General features: G+C 42.8%; 1 protein-coding gene and 1 long non-coding RNA gene across 2 annotated transcripts; both read left to right on the top strand.

Moving 5' to 3' along the window:
• The first annotated feature begins 287 nt into the window (after nt 1–287).
• Nucleotides 288–3,493, top strand: LOC101753293 (dCTP pyrophosphatase 1). The gene is made up of 2 exons (XM_004952443.3): nt 288–566; nt 2,478–3,493. Exons 1-2 carry the CDS (start codon nt 363–365, stop codon nt 2,805–2,807), a joined length of 534 nt encoding a protein of 177 aa, XP_004952500.1. The 5' UTR covers nt 288–362; the 3' UTR covers nt 2,808–3,493.
• Nucleotides 3,494–11,149: 7,656 nt separating this feature from the next.
• On the top strand, nt 11,150–13,426 carry LOC111256984. Its single transcript, XR_002677325.1, has 2 exons — nt 11,150–11,581; nt 12,548–13,426. It is a non-coding gene; the product is annotated as an uncharacterized LOC111256984 (long non-coding RNA).
• Nucleotides 13,427–15,966: the final 2,540 nt, after the last annotated feature.

Raw genomic sequence — 15,966 nt, 5'->3', positions numbered from 1 at the left:
AACGAGGAGCGAGTTTTATTTTTATCCGTTCATCCTTCCACTCTACGTAGTGTAATTCAGTTTTTATTTGCCCGTAGCCATGCACGGTAATGATCCCACGGGGAAAACAGCAGCAGCGCGTGGACTGGCGCCGGCCCATGATCCCTGCTACGTCCCCGCCCGGGCCGGCCCAAATATGCGCCCCACTCGTTGCCAAATAAAGAAACTTCTGCTGTGCTGCTCCCAACCCCACCACCATCCAGTATTTATAGCCTCCTCCCCCCTCTCCTCCACCCCTATTCCTTCTTCCCATTACTGCTGCCTCACCAACGGGGAGAGAGAAGGGAGAAATTAAAAAAACAAAATCAAACCAGAGAGCGGAGATGAACGGTGGTGTGGAGGAGGCGAGCGCGGAGGGGGAGGGGAAGGGCGGCGTCGGCGGCGGTGCTCGTGGTGGCGAGATGGGGACGGCGACAGAGGCGGTGGCGGCGGTGAGCCTGGAGGCGCTGCGGAAGCGGATGGCGGACTTCGCCAGGGAGAGGGACTGGGAGCAGTTCCACTCCCCTAGGAACCTGCTCCTCGCCCTGGTCCGTCCCCCCTTAGTAGTAACTCTTTCCTGTTCTCTTTTAGGAGAATCCTGCTCTGAAATTAAATAGCAAGTTTAATTAGTTTTGGGGTTTATTGGGGGTTCTTGATTCATTTGATTCATGCTGCTCCGCGATTTTTTTTAAATAAAATGGGGATAATAAGGATGGGTGTAGGCGGTTCAGTTCTTGCTCAGAGAAGAGAGAGAACGATTGGGCGCAGAAAAGCCTTGCCGTCCTTGCGTCCGGCCGTCATCCCCGTAGTTGTCAGGTCCGCCCCCCTTTTTGTTCTCTTCCAGTGACACATTGCGATGGGCTGCTGTCCTGGTCAAAATCTCACACGAGGCGTGTGGTTTCGCTCATGGGGAACATAGGGGGATGAAGAGGGTACTAGTAGAAAGGGGAGGCACTCAAACTCAAGAATCGAAACCCTTGGTGAAGTGATCCCGTGATGTGGGATGCCTTTCGTTTTCTGATAAAAAATATGGGCGGTCAAATGAAATGCTAGACCTGTTGGTGTCGCAGGGAAGACTTCATTGTAGTGGCTAGAAACCTAGAATGCTGATATGTACGGACCAAACAGTGAAGTGCAGTCCTTTTGGGGGAAAAGAGTGATGCGCTACATCGCATCACCTTTAATGTTGGCATGTATGGACCAATGGTCCAAAATGCATGTATGCATAATTCGGTTTCATGACATTTTCAGTAGCAGCAAACTTTATTAAGGGGTGTTACATCTGCCAAGATTATGGAGTTCATATAGATGTCATATGTCTCATAGCAACTCATTTTCCATTTTACGTTTAACAGTCTAGCAGGGATATGCATGGATGGCTGTATTTCTTTCGGCAGCTATAGCTTTTAATTTTTGATGATACTGGAAATTCAGCTTGTCATATGAAAAGTTGGTTGGTGTAAACCAAACTAGAATCTGTTATGCTGCGGCGTTCGTGTTTCATAAAAATCTAGTTCATCATCTTGTGTCTAATACCTTCTGAAGCTGTTTATAGGATCGCCAAAATGTTCATGGTTTTCCTTTGAAGAAAAGAGCATTAGACTCATCATCTGTTGTCTAACATCTTCTGAAGTTGTTTAATGGATCACCAAAATGCTTATGATTATCTAGGCAATCCACCCAAAACAAGGTGTTTGGTAGGAGAGATTAAAATTTTCTATGAACATTTATGTTGGCTTATTTACAGGGCAAAATGGAAAATAAAATGTATAAACTTTCATTTTATCAGTGTTTTCTTATGGATCATGTGCAGGATTTTCTATTAACCTTTCCACTAGTATTTTTACATTTATGCGAGGGAAATGACTGGATACTAGTTGGCACTTCGTTATTATTTTCTTTGCAGGATATGAAATAAATCTAAACAATATATAGAACAGCTGCTGCTTTCTCCAACCTATCCAACCTAAAAACGACATAAGCCATCCATCATCCATTCCAGAGCAGGTTCTCCCAGAGAGAGACTGCAAGAGTACAGCAGACAAAAAACAAATCCTCAATCCTGTGTACCTGGGAGTAGATGCCAGTACACATCCTTCTGCAACGTTCTCTTTCTATTGTCTTTTCTTTTCACCATCAGATTATCCAAATCAACAGTTTGAACGAGTTGGCCTTACCCAAGATGCCCACTCGGCTGCACCAGATGCCCACTCGGCTGCACCAGATGCCGATTTGTTCTGCTCCTTCTGTACTCTGGTGTTGTGGTGGGGGCTAACAAAAAGTATATACAGCACACCTTTGTGCCCAAGTGTTGCCCAGCTAGGAGATGCCCATGATGGGCGATGTGGGAGCAGTACCAACTAGCTCCTGGGCCTAGTCAAGCTAATTGGCACCCAGCAGAACTTTTTTCATGGATTTTCATGTCCCTTATCATGCGTCCTTGCTTCACGGTTGTGCAGGTTGGAGAGATGGGGGAGCTATCTGAGATATTCCAATGGAAAGGGGAGGTGCCCAAGGGGCTGCCAGGCTGGGATGAGGCCGAGAAGGAGCACTTGGGCGAGGAGCTTGCCGACGTGCTCCTCTACCTGGTCCGGCTGTCGGACATGTGTGGAGTCGACCTTGGCAAGGCTGCCCTGCGCAAGATGGAGATCAATGCACGCAAATACCCAGTTGGCCAGTGCAAGGGCTCATCCAAGAAGCACACCCACTATGGCTCCACTAACAGTGTTACCGCTAGCGCCAGGGACAATGTTAACACCATGAACAAGGAGGATAACAATGGAGTCTAAACAGACCCAGAGATCCTTGAATGGTTGGCTGGTCCCTGCGTTACATGATCTAGGTTAAGTGCTGATGAAAGAGGGATCCTCTATTTTGGTGGTAAATGAACAAGTATGTGGGTTCAAGTTCCACTAGATATTAGATGGCTAAAGAACCAAGTGTTAACCATAATGCTTTGTAGGCTACATATCTAATTGGACTGGCATTTAGCTTCTGCTGTTTCAGTTATGCAGCTGCATATGATGCAAAAGCAAATCTGGCTACTATTTACTTGCAGTAGTAGTACTACTGACATTGCTTTATGGTGCAAAGCTGCTTTCTGACAACTTTACATCTTGCATATGATGAAAAGTTGTCAATGGAGACTATGCATGGTATTGACGCTCTAGTCCTTGTATCAGTACAAATGAATGAAGATTATTATGAGATCTTTATGAACAGAGTCTGTCAAGTGGACCTTACATGTCCAAGTTCAGCAAGCTTTGCTGGTAAGTGGAGTCAAATGGATGCTGCTCCATATACTTACTGCTTGGGGGACCGCCGGACTGAAACCACTGGGTGCAAATTGTGGGGCTTTTTTCTGGGTGTTCTGAATGCTGCCAGGTTACCTGAATTTAACAGGTCCTGATCAACAATTTAAGGATGGGTTGTCTCCTTCCAAATGAAATAAATGCCAAAGTGTTAGTGTGATTCATGTAATGTGGAGGCGCATTTTTGTATTGTTATGATTCATTTGGAAGAAGGTTATGTAGATTTCTGGCTACAGTACAATCAGGGCGTACATGATGAAATGTAAAGATTTGATACTTCATGGATCCTGAACTATCCTGCAGGGGATATGATTTGGAATGTTCTAGGCTTCTAATACTGCTGTTGCATATGAAATGTTAAACCAAGCTGCTATCTACATTAATAATGCTACTGCTGTATTGCATATTTATAGGTTATTAATTATGCTGCTGACAGAGGTTTAGGTTTAGTACAGCAGACGTTGGTGGCATTACCTACCCTACCCTCCTATTCAGAAATCTTGGCGTTGAACGCGCAATCGCTGCGCAGGCCTGTTCGCTGCAGCTCTTTTCAGCGGCTGCAGCTGTGCCTGTACAGCCCAGCTGTTGGCTGATCATTGTGTAGCCTAAAATCAAACTGAAAACGACTAGCATTTCCCGTCTGGAAGTCAATCATATTCATATCCAACTAGAGAGACTGTGATTGTATAAAGGATAAAGGATATGGCAATTATTTTGCTTAGTTATTGTATCGTGTAGCTGCAAAGATATGACTGAACTTGATCAAACTTAGAATAATCTGTCTTAGAACAAACTCAAGGAGGAGTTTCTCGCAGCAGCTGATTGAAAACCCCTGATAATAATAAAGTTTGGTGATACTAAATTGTAGCCATCGTGGGGACGCCAAAAGTGTTCTCTGTTGAGATGAAAAATTAAAGGAGCTAGCAGCAACACGGGGACATGCTGGGCCCGCTGTTCCTTGGGCTGGATACGTGGGCTGGAAAGGGAGGTGATGTGGTGGCATTCGGGAGACAAAAAGCTCGCCGGGGTGCTTATCCGCTTATCTGCTGTGCTTCTCGTCGTGGGGACGTGATCATGGCGAGTCCTGTCAGCTGGGATCTCGCCGCCGATCTGCTCGGTTGTTGATGAAGATGACGGACATGGAGCTGGGATTTGACGGCATTGGGAATTGTTCATCCCTGCCCTGCCCACCGTCGGCAACCTGCTAGCAAGTGTGAGGCTTAAAAGAATGCATTTCTAGCTATGTCTATAAGTTAGAAATGCACTCTTTTTCAGAACAGATAGAGCTCTCCATGGCAATTGCAAACAAAAACTGTTTTAAACAAGCCGTTGCTGATGTGGGGGTGACAGCTAGCAATAATCCTGCAGGCCGACTTGAACTTCCAAAATAAAAAAAAGGTTTCTTGTGCGTTGGAATGCCAATTTTGCCTCGCCAGGTGGCATTTTGTGGGGGTGACAGCTCCACATGATTTGATTCACCAAATTTCCTGTGAAACATCAATTCCATCGCGGGTAAGATGCCTATGCATCGACCTAACAGTGGGAGATGGATGAGCAACGAATGCACTGTTAGAGTATGGAAGAAGACAGATGGCCAGTCGCTATATTTTGATATGCTTCCTGATGCCTCTCCTTCCCTGGCCGATGAAGTGCACGCACGCGTAAAACGATGCATGAGCCAGCATCACAGCCTACCCAATTGTTGATACCTTACAACTAGGGTAAAGAACGCTGCTAAGCTAGTAGCCTACTACTACCACAATAGGTCCCAAGAGGTATCCATGCTTGTGCTAGCTGCATATATAAGCCAAACCAGAAATTAAATGGGATAAGGAATGGCGACAGAGAAAGCAAGCAACAACCATATATTGAGAGGTTGAAGTATAAAGAGGCCTTGTGAGGCAATGAACTCTGGTTGGTGTATTAGATGGGAGAAGTGACCGCCATTGATTGTGTTTTCTTTGTTTTTTGAAAACGGAGGCATCTCCCGGCTGTACAAGTGCACACACTTGGACATTTTACTAGAGATTTTTCAGCTATCCAGCTGACATTAAGGGAACAATATAATAAAGGTAGCTATGTTAAGGAAAGCAAATGAAGTCGATTATTAATCCTCCACCTATTCTTGGCGAATAACTCTATGTAAATAGTATGGTATGGTCCTAGATTAGATGCTGGAATCAACAAAAACTACCAGCATTAAAGTATTATCCATTTCTTTTCCAGATATAAACTAGTGGTGACATGAGAATCAACTGTCAGAGTAGTTGTAGGCAACACTTTGTACGAATTCAGCCCAGCTGTCAGAACAAATGCAAGTTCTCCGCGTGAGTTTGGGCTCCACATACACGTGAGCGAGACGAATCAAAGTTCTTGAGAGGACTAGGGATCGATGTGCCCCATAACCAGTTGGGTGCAATGAAGCTCTGCCTCTTATGTGGCGCGCTGCTCAATTGAGTCAATCAAAATTACATAATACTTGAGGAGGATATGCAAAAGCTAAGCCAGCAAATGATCCTTGCAACTTGCCCGCTGGGATCTCATATTCGATCTGCTTGGTTATTGAACTAGCTAGGTGGCTCTTGGAGTAAGGATTTGACAGCAATTTGTTCCTGCTGGCTAGAGAAGTGTGAGTGTAGTGCCACACCAGAGATAGTATCATGTGCGCTTATGGGGTTCTTGGACATTTTCCTTGAGAAAATAATTGAATATACGCGTTGACACGTATGATCAAGTTTTCCATGCATCCTCTTGACACGTCGTAGGCTCCTGATATGATGGAGCTATTAAAACCCTGAGCAGTATGACAGTTGCAGGTGAAAGGATGAATCAGTATATAGAAACATTGTTCTTGCATGTCTCCTGCGCTTCTGGTGCCTGAAAAAGGAGGAAATTTCCAGGCAACATTTCAAATCGGGTGGAGGTTAGTCTTGCGAGATGCCGTCAGCCAGTTGCCACGGTAGCTGAAAGAGCTATGGCTCCACTTGGATAAGCATTCCCTAGAGGTCATAATCAATTGTGCTTTAAGATCCATAAATTTCTCTCAAAGAGGACGGCTAAGCTTTAAAGCAAGCTGAATTAACGAGAAGATTACTAGTCAGTATTGCACCATTCAGATACAGCACGAGGGTAGTGTTTCTAGATTAAGAAAAAAAATATTCCGGCCTCAACACTCAGTACTTGGAACATAGATAAAATATTGTACTTAGACAACCTTACGCTTCCAAAGCGCATATTACAAGACATTGAAAATGCCATACAAATACAAGAAAAGACCCTAAGCTTTGATTATGTTCCTAAACTTCCATCCGAAATTACTGAAGAATTTCGTGATAGCGACCTCCAAGGTATGCATCCCTTCTTTAAATTTAACCTCCCTTCCTCTTTAGAGAGGAGCGACCAGCACGAGGATAGTGTGATCTAACAATTCATTGTCATTGGAAGGTAGCCGCAACAAGTGAAACTGCATCGTTCTGTGCAACCACACATTGACATAGGTACTTCAGCCAAATCTCCACCGTGCCAAACCATCTACAATACAAACACCATCCCTGAAATAAAACCTCCATCATGATGCTATATATACCCGAGAACTCGTGAATGTTCTTGAAACGCAGGGGATGAGCAGTGCCCAGTTGAGTGCAAGGCCCATTATATTACTTATCGGATATGTCTATCCCTCACCCAAATGAATTGAAGGGCTTCTTTACTCGAATTTCTCAGCCATTAGATCTAAAATCAGTGACTCGGATCAACTCCTTCTCTCTCTATCTTATCTCCTGCCCACCCCTGACTCCCCCACCAACCCGGCAACCCCACGACGCTCCCCCCTGCCCGGCTCCGGCGGTTGAACGCCACCACCTTCCATTGCCGCCGACACTAATCGGCTGAAGGTGTACGCCCCCGCCGCCTCCACCACAATGGCGGGCGGCGCCCTCGCCACCTCGCCATCCCGCCCACCCACTGCAACCACCACCGGGGCGGCGAGCTCCCGAGCGGCAGCCGCCTTCTTGCTGCCTCCCCTGCCACGCCACCGCCACCGTCGGCTACGTCACCCCCCCCCCCCCCCCCCCCGGCCCCGGCACCGCCCCAACCGCCCGGCAGGCGGCGCCCCCGCCACCGCGCCTCACCCGCCCTCGCGCCCGCCACCTCCGCCGGGCCGGCCTAATGCTGCCCGGCCTTTCCCTTTGGGCTGTCGGTGAGCACCCCATCCCCAAAAAACCCCCAAACCCCGGAAAACTCCAAACCTCTAACCCCGGCGCCCCTAATCTCACCGGAATTTGGCCGGAGTTGGAGAAGGAAGGGGAAATGGCATGCAGATCGGGAGGAAGAAAAAAAATAGGTGAGGAAGAGCTCTGTTTCACCCGGGTGAACTATAGCTTTTCCTTACTTATCTATCCAGGAGGCGGGAGGTCTCGGTTAACTTGTCTTAGCACATGGGATGCCAATTCGGCAGGCTTGCATGTGCGGACTTGTGGATGGTCGGCAAGCTAGTGAACCCTCAAAGGTTGAAATTCCCCTCACATGCTTCCTGATTTCTCTCATTCTAATCAATACATATGCATGTTTGGCAGTTTCAGACACGAACTTTCATAGTTTCATGGGGTGGAGTTGGGATGTATATAAGGGTGTAGTAGTAGCAGGTAGGCTATAAAACAGACATGCGATCGAATATGCCATGACCCTGATGGACTTGGTAGATGAAACCATTCATTTGTATGAGAGGCACTTTCTAGCTCGTAGCATGCTATCTTTAGCCTCGTATGAAGGGGCCTCGTATGGACTTACAAGGATTAGTAGAGAATTGAAGAAAATGAAAAGAATATAATTTGATAGGAGTGGTTCTACACATGTAAGGCACGTGGTCAACTGCATACTACGAATACTTTCTTTCAAAGCATATCAAACTAGATGGGAAGGATGTTAATTATCACATTCCAAAGTATTATGCAGTTGATGCACCAGACCAACTTGATCATGGAAACTAGACGTACAGTAGTACCAAACATTGTGATCACCCTTAGCCTTATTTCATTTATATCGCTTGAAAATTTGGAACCATGGTTGCGGTGTCTCCCTATGCACGCCCACCATCAACTGAACACATTGCGCGGTGTTTCCAGACTCATTGCAGCCAGGTAATTGCATGATCCAAGTTTTCCATGCATCCTCTTGACATGTCATAGCCTCCAGATGGAGCTATTATAGAACCCTGAGCAGCATGACAGTTGTAGGAGAAATAAAGAACGAACAGGTTACAGGTATATAGAAACACTGTTCTTGCATGTCTCCTGCGTTAAGGTGCCTGAAAAGGAGGAAATTTTCAAATCGGGTGGAGGTTAGGTTTGCGGCTTCTGTGGTCAAGCAATTCCAATGAGGATCTAGTCTTGCGAGATGCCATCAAACAGTTGCCACGGCAGCTGAAAGAGCTATGCCTCCACTTGGATATGCATTCCCTAGAGATCATAATCAGTTATGCTTTAAGATTCATAAATTTGTCTTAAAAGAGGATTGCTAAAGCAAGCTGAATAAATGAAAAGATAACTAGTAAGTATTGCACCATTCAGATGGCTGCACGAGGGTAGTGTGTGATCTAATTAAACAGTTCATTGTCCTTGGAAGATGGCTGCAACAAGTGTAAAACTTCATTGTTCTGTGCAACTACACATTGACATAGGTACTTCAGCTAATCTCCACTGTGCCAAACTATATATCCTATGCTATGAAATTACTCTGACATAATTCTACAATGCAGACACCATTCCAGAAACAAAACAACCTAAACATCCATCATGGTGCTATATATACCCAGGAACCTGAATGTTCTTGACATGATAGACCTTTTCTTAATAATCTTTTCAAGTGTAAGATTACTCGCCAGCACAAGTAGTGTTTTCCTTAAATTGGTTGAGTTGAGGATCTTGATGGCAAAGACACAATCGATGAAGAATGTTAGCATGGAGACAGGGATGTGGATGGAAATATATATAGGCATGTAGAAGTGCATACTGTGAATAAATGTTTAAAATTTTAGCCTAATTGTTCACGTGCTTATTAGCAGCCCCCCAGCTACTCCATGTTGAGAGGTCGCATGATTTACTTTTGAGTTTCTAAATATAAAAGTTATTCACAAAGCAAGTCCAACTAAACATTTTTACAGTCTCTGTACATGTATTTACTTTAGCAATCTTTTAGCCACAGAAGCTTCTTAAAAGACACGGTCTCAAAAATTTACAAAGCATCGCACTAACGGCGAACTCTCGTCTTGCAGAACGCAAAACATATGTTTTTACAATTCATCTTGACACGGTGAAAATGAAGCCAATAGTTTTTAAGGTTTTGTTCTCATGCCCAAGTGCACAACAGGTTTTGCTCCCAGGCAATCAGCAGCAGATAGAGAGAACTCATCGACTCCACAGCAGGGACCATGCCCGAATTTCATTACTCTCAACAAGCAGTGAAATTACAGAGTTTTGAAACCGACCGAAAGATTCACACCGGCATTTTTAGGTTACGGCTACTTAGTTGACCAGATCCGAGCTAGAACACGAGCAGGTCCTAAACGAGCATGGAGCACAAAGAGCCCCCAAAACGCCTTGTCCAGGCAAAACATGGCCACACCGGACCAGCGCGAGTAGAACTCATGGACTAGCGGAGTAGAAGGCATCATTGGTGTGGTTAGCTAGCCAAAAGCCTTAGAGAAAACATGTCCCAAGGTCGATAGGTCACCGTGGACAGATGAAAGATTGGATGAACAAGTTTTGGTTTGGGAGGGATACAAATATAAAAAGCAGGGCACTCATACCAATTTGTGCATGTCGTATGTTTTCAACTCGGAGATGTATACCTGACACCGCTCATTCCAAAGCGTATTGCTTTGTCGCAGGAGCAACATTTTTTTGGTAATCTGCTCAGTCAAATATGTAAATAACTTAACATGAGTAAAAGAAGTTTGTAGCTACTGGGCCGGAAGGGTCCAGATGACACCTGCTATTTAAAAGATTGAAGGAGTTAACAGAGTGGTCACACCCTCACAGGCAACCAGTTACCAGTATGTATATTTAAGCAATGTAGGTGATGGCAACTGAAGGACGGTTGCATATATATGATGATTTTCTTTCAACACTAATTTTATCCAGTATATTTGATGATTTAAGGCAAGTAATGTAGGTGTGAATCAACAGCTAGTATTATCACTTAGTCAACAATGCAATAGTTTTATCCGACCATAATCACGCACTCTAGCTAAAAAAAATATAATCAGAATCCATTCCTCAGAAAATCAAATTTTATTGCTGCGAACATGCTTTTGCATCTCCATTCACAAAAAGATGTTGGTTCATGTCTTTACCGAGCCATATAGTTTCTTGTAGTACTACCAAAATAAAAACCACAAAAATACACATCACTGCCAGTTACAAAATCGGCATCATTGCCCGATTTGGAATCGGAGGTAGGATGATGATCAAACGTACGGACCTCTATCCCTGCCCTGTGACGATAGATTTGAAAATTGCACAAAGAAAAAGGTACCATCAGGTTGTCCCACTGCTGTTAGCTTAGCTCCATTCTCTGCACCGTGGCCGTCCTGCCACTGTCAGGCTCGATATTGGTTCAGGACGGCAGGGCTACTGGTTGGTTCAATAGGTCCACTCAAACCAGTGCCTTCGCCCGTCGATCTTGATCTTGCTTAGGTTGTTGCAGAAGCCCTGGTGGGACTCAGAAAATTTGGTAGGATGAGAGGGTAGGAATATTTCTTGACCCAGTTCATTGCTGGTTCTTAAGAAAAACAGTTCTATCAAGAACATGTAGTGGTAAGTTCTGCATCACTGCCATTTTTTTAAGCTGATTGTTTCCAAGATCTATATCAGGGAGAACAAAGGAATCAAGCTGATTATTTTCTGATTATTTTTTGAGCTGATTATTTCCAAGATCTATATCAGAGAGAGAAAAAAGAGGGAGAAACCTACGTGACCCCTAATGACCGTGACTTAACTGCCCATTAGGAGTCCGTTTCCATTTCCCCTCTCCCGTGACAAGGTCCTGCGGCACCTTACTCTTTCTTTTTTTTCTCCCCACGATACCCCACTGTTTTTTCCCCTTGACCGAGACCTACGACCTCTACTACATCTGCTGCCACCGAAGAACTAGAGGAGAGAAACGAAGAGGAAAAGGAAGAGAAGGGAAGGAAAAGAAGGAATAGAAGGGGAGGAGAAGTGGCTGCACAAACCCTAGGCTTTTGGAGGATCAAGGTGAGATGGTTTTGATCTAATCCTCTATTTTTGGATGAGATTTAGTGCCTGTAATTTGCCTTCCTCGTTGGATTAGTGGGGGGATTAGAGATGGATCTCGTGATTAGTCTCAGCTAGCTGACAGATTCGGCAGTCTCTGTTCCTCCTCGATTATGGCCATGTTACAGTCCGAATTTATTTTTCCACCTAAATAAGTTTTTGTAAAGGACTCAAAGGTCTTTCCACGAAGTCCTAGATCATAATTTTTGGTCATATGGTTTAAGAGATATTGCAGTTCAAAATTGGCTGTATTGTTCTGACGAGTTTCTGAACAGTAATAGATCTATTCAGTTTTAAGGAACCTTAGAGGCAGAATCAGTTCAGCCAATGAATACCAAAGTTTTAGGATTTTTAGTAATCTTTCCAGAATGGTATAGATAATAATTTTTGGTTCGCTAGAACTCCAGATATGAAATTCTAAAGTGGACTATTAGTTTTGTGTTGTCAGATTCAACACTCGAGGTTGCTACAATAATTAATTAATCTTAGTGGTTTTTAATGCAAAGATCTATATAACCAAAGTTATGGAGGATACAATTGTGCATTCTCTGGTAAAGTTTCATAATTTTTGGGTGAGTGGTTTAGCAGATATCAAGGTTTTACCATCGATTATTAGAAACTCAAGACAGATTCTATAGTCTGAATTGAACTGAAGATTAGGAATGTTTGCTTTATGAATAAAAATGTTTTGACTAGTGAAATTGTTTTAATTTCTCTGTAGTTTCTAAAAATATATTTATTTACAAGCATTGCTTTTGTAGATTAAAAGATAAAAAAAGAGAAGTGTTGCTGCTCTTGTAGGATGATTGTGGTTTTGCCGATTTTGTCTTTTTGTCATGTTTGAGGGTTCCGGATGTAGGAGTGATATACCTATTATTTGTATGTGCTTGTTTGAGTTGTATGTACTGAGTTCACGATGATCAACAGGTGGTGGTATTGCTCCGGATCGTGCCTAGTGCCGTTTGCATCATCGCTACAACTTTGACTTGTGGTTTATTCTACCTGCACATTAATAAATTCAGAAGCTTAACCAAAGAAATATTCCTTTACTAAATATTATGTTATTTGTTAAATTACTTTAATGCCTGTTCTATAATAATATTTGTGGTTGTTTACTCCATCATGAGGTAAAAGGTATGTTTAAGTATGTGGTTGTATGTGGCATAAGTGGTAAGCTTACTTGCAGTTGCACCATATCATTGCATCATATTGCAATTCGTGGATGTTGCCACTTGCTAGCCGCGACCGTATCGGTACAGTATCGTACGTTGCCTGAGGAGGGGTACGATGCAGCTTCATACCTTGTTGTGTACGGAGGCAGTGGACATGGCATATGCATTGCATTTGCACTCGTTGTAGTTTATATATTTGAGTATTATGCATCAACATGGAAGTGGATATGAGGTCTTGATCATCTGAAGTTAATGTGCGGTTGCGGTTTATTCTTTTTTTTCTATGAGGATGGCTTTCACAATGATCTCGTTTATCTTATTTTATCATGTATCTATATTTAAATTAATGAACAATGAACCCGTAGATTAAATAACTTGTTAAAGCAGTTTGCTTGTTGAGATTTATTCTCACACCCCTTTGTCTTTCCAGGTGCTTAAGTGGATGCTTTGCTTGAAGGGATGGGATGGTTCACGTCTTCACATATTTGCTACTTTCCTTTTATAATAATAATGATACATTTGTCTTGCTGTAATGAACATAGAGTAGACCTTGTGGTGACCCCTTGTGCTTTCTTAATAATGAGTGTGGTTGATCTTTGTTAATTGTTATCTTGTTAAATTGCTCTTTAAATGCTGGTGTGTGGTTTATGTTTACGCTGTTGCTTCCGCGTTTACTCTGTTTTGGGGGTTATGCTATCGAGTTTTGTACTCCAGCATGTGGGAAGGGTCTTTTAGTGACATCTTGAGCTTTGTGGCACCTGGGGTGTTACAATAATAGTATTAATATATTTTTGATTTAGATGTTCTATATGTAATATTGTAATGCAAAAGTATACCATATAAGTTTTCGAGTTAAATGCACTTATGATGTACTTTTTTATATATGTCTACTACTTAGTTATATAAAAAAGCACTATATCCCCATTACTTAATGTGCCCCCTTTTGTTTTGAAGAAAGGACTGTCTTAGTTATGCAACTTTATTTTCCTAATCATGTTTCTATTTATTCATAGAATACAATCGTTGGACCTATCTTTCAAGAAACGTCCATTAATGCCATTTTCACGTGCCTGTTGTATATCCTTGTGGCGGGTGTAAAACTAACTGAGGTTAAGTAGGCAAATGTGCTTATAATGTTTGTTGAAACCTGCTGCGTCAATGCTTTTGCATGTAGGTGAAATATGCCATAGGATTGGAAGTACGCACATGTGCTAGGCTACAGCGTGCAGCTTGGCTGGAATCCATGTTTGATCTGCTCTACTCAGCATCTGCAGAAAACCCTCTGTATTCTCGACTCGTTGCTTGTCGCTGCCACATCAAGTTTTCAATGCCTCATATATAGATCGAGACCTATATATAGAAGTTTGTACGGTGTAAAAGGCAATTTATATGAGAGGTACGGATTTGTGAATTCGATTGAAATGAAGCTAACAAAAAATTTAAAAGCATGCATTAATTAGTTTTTAAAGAACAAAGACAGGAGTTTTGTGCTGATTCATTCAGGGAAGAAATTAATGGCCGGCTATGTGACATGCATCGACTGACTGGTTTGACATCCCGTCGAACATGCCACAAACACCTTAATGAATCGTATACACTAGCTATAATAAGCTCGATTTCATATGTTAGCCTTATGCCGGTTGCCGCCTGCAATGAGATGTGAACACCACGAAAAAAATATGTTTCTGACAGCTGTAAGCTGATGCCGGGTTATGGTGCACCACAACCCTCACTGGCCGAACCTGAGCAACCATAGAGTCCACTCTTGGATGTGTCGACTTTATGGACCTCAGGACCTGCTGCCGTAGCTACTCATCCAAGTTCTGGTATGCATATGCTATTATACAAAGCAATCCCTACAAATCATACTACTGATTGAAGAACTCTTCTATTGCAGCATGCATTTCAAAACAGATTGTTTTTTTTCTTTCACCATGTTAGGCGCAGGAACTAAACCTGCAAAGTTTCATTTGATTTTAATGTGTGCATATAAGCTTATTTGTCATGTTAGGTAGCACTCTAATTTGCTAAGGTAAAAATATACTTTTCAAGTCGATATTTCTTTCCAATAAAACTTCACTTGACAACTTAGAAGAGGTGAGTGTTTCGGACATTTTCCCTTTCAGTTACTGCAAAACTTTTATGTGTAGATGAACATCCTGTGTCCTCGTGCGACTGAACTGGACATACAAACCAATTATTCCAAACCACGTCTATCTGTGCTGCATGCATGTGCCACATTCTCAGCAAACCCAAGTCACCTCTAGTCCCGGTTGGTAAAACTAACCGGGACTAGAGGGTGTGCCACTCCAGGTGAGGGACAGGGTCCTTACCAACCGAGAGTAAATGACCCCCTTTAGCCCCGGTTGGGTTTTCTAATCGGGACTAAAGTCCTACTTAAAACTTTAGGTGTCACGCCATGCAGGCGCCTGCATGGCGCCTGTAATTTCATGCATCACGTACGTACCCCTTTAATTAACCTTTAGTAGTTGCAACTTTTTTATAATGAAATCAAACTAGTATTTATACAATTACTATATATACAATCCTTAATATATATATAATTCTTAGCATACTATACAAATCTTAGCGTATTATACAAATCAAAGTATCTACGATCTTCCTGTCGAGGTGTTGCTCGAAGCATCTAATTTTCGTCCATCGTAATAAAATTCTCCTTGTAGATTTACCATCTCGTCCACCAGGAATCCAATGAGATCTTCACATATTGTCGCTACTCTTTCCTTCTTCAAGATTCCATGTTGAATATTTAACCTCTATAATTTGGAAACATGTGAATTTTACACACGAACAATTAAATATAAGGAGGTAGAAAATAATTAACTATTTATAGTTTTATTTTACGTACTTTATAGTTGTACGGCGGCGTCTTTCCCTTGGATCCCACAAAACTGTGCATGTGCTCAAGACGTAGTAGCCATATAGATTATTCCCGGGTTCCTGTCTTAAACACTTCAGTGGGGAAAAAACAAGTTATTTAATATATTCATGTTATAGAATGTACAAAATGTGCAGACTTCATACATACCGGGAAGTCTGTGTTCCATGTAAGTTTTTTTTGAATGGACCTTTGTGTGTCCTGATGAATTGTCTACATGTGCTGTGGATTAAAATAATGAATGATATAGTGTTAGGTGAAAATTTAGGAAACAA

The sequence above is a fragment of the Setaria italica genome, chromosome I (genome assembly GCF_000263155.2).
Source record: "Setaria italica strain Yugu1 chromosome I, Setaria_italica_v2.0, whole genome shotgun sequence".
Lineage (NCBI taxonomy): Eukaryota > Viridiplantae > Streptophyta > Magnoliopsida > Poales > Poaceae > Setaria > Setaria italica.
This window is presented reverse-complemented; position numbering and strand designations above follow the sequence as displayed.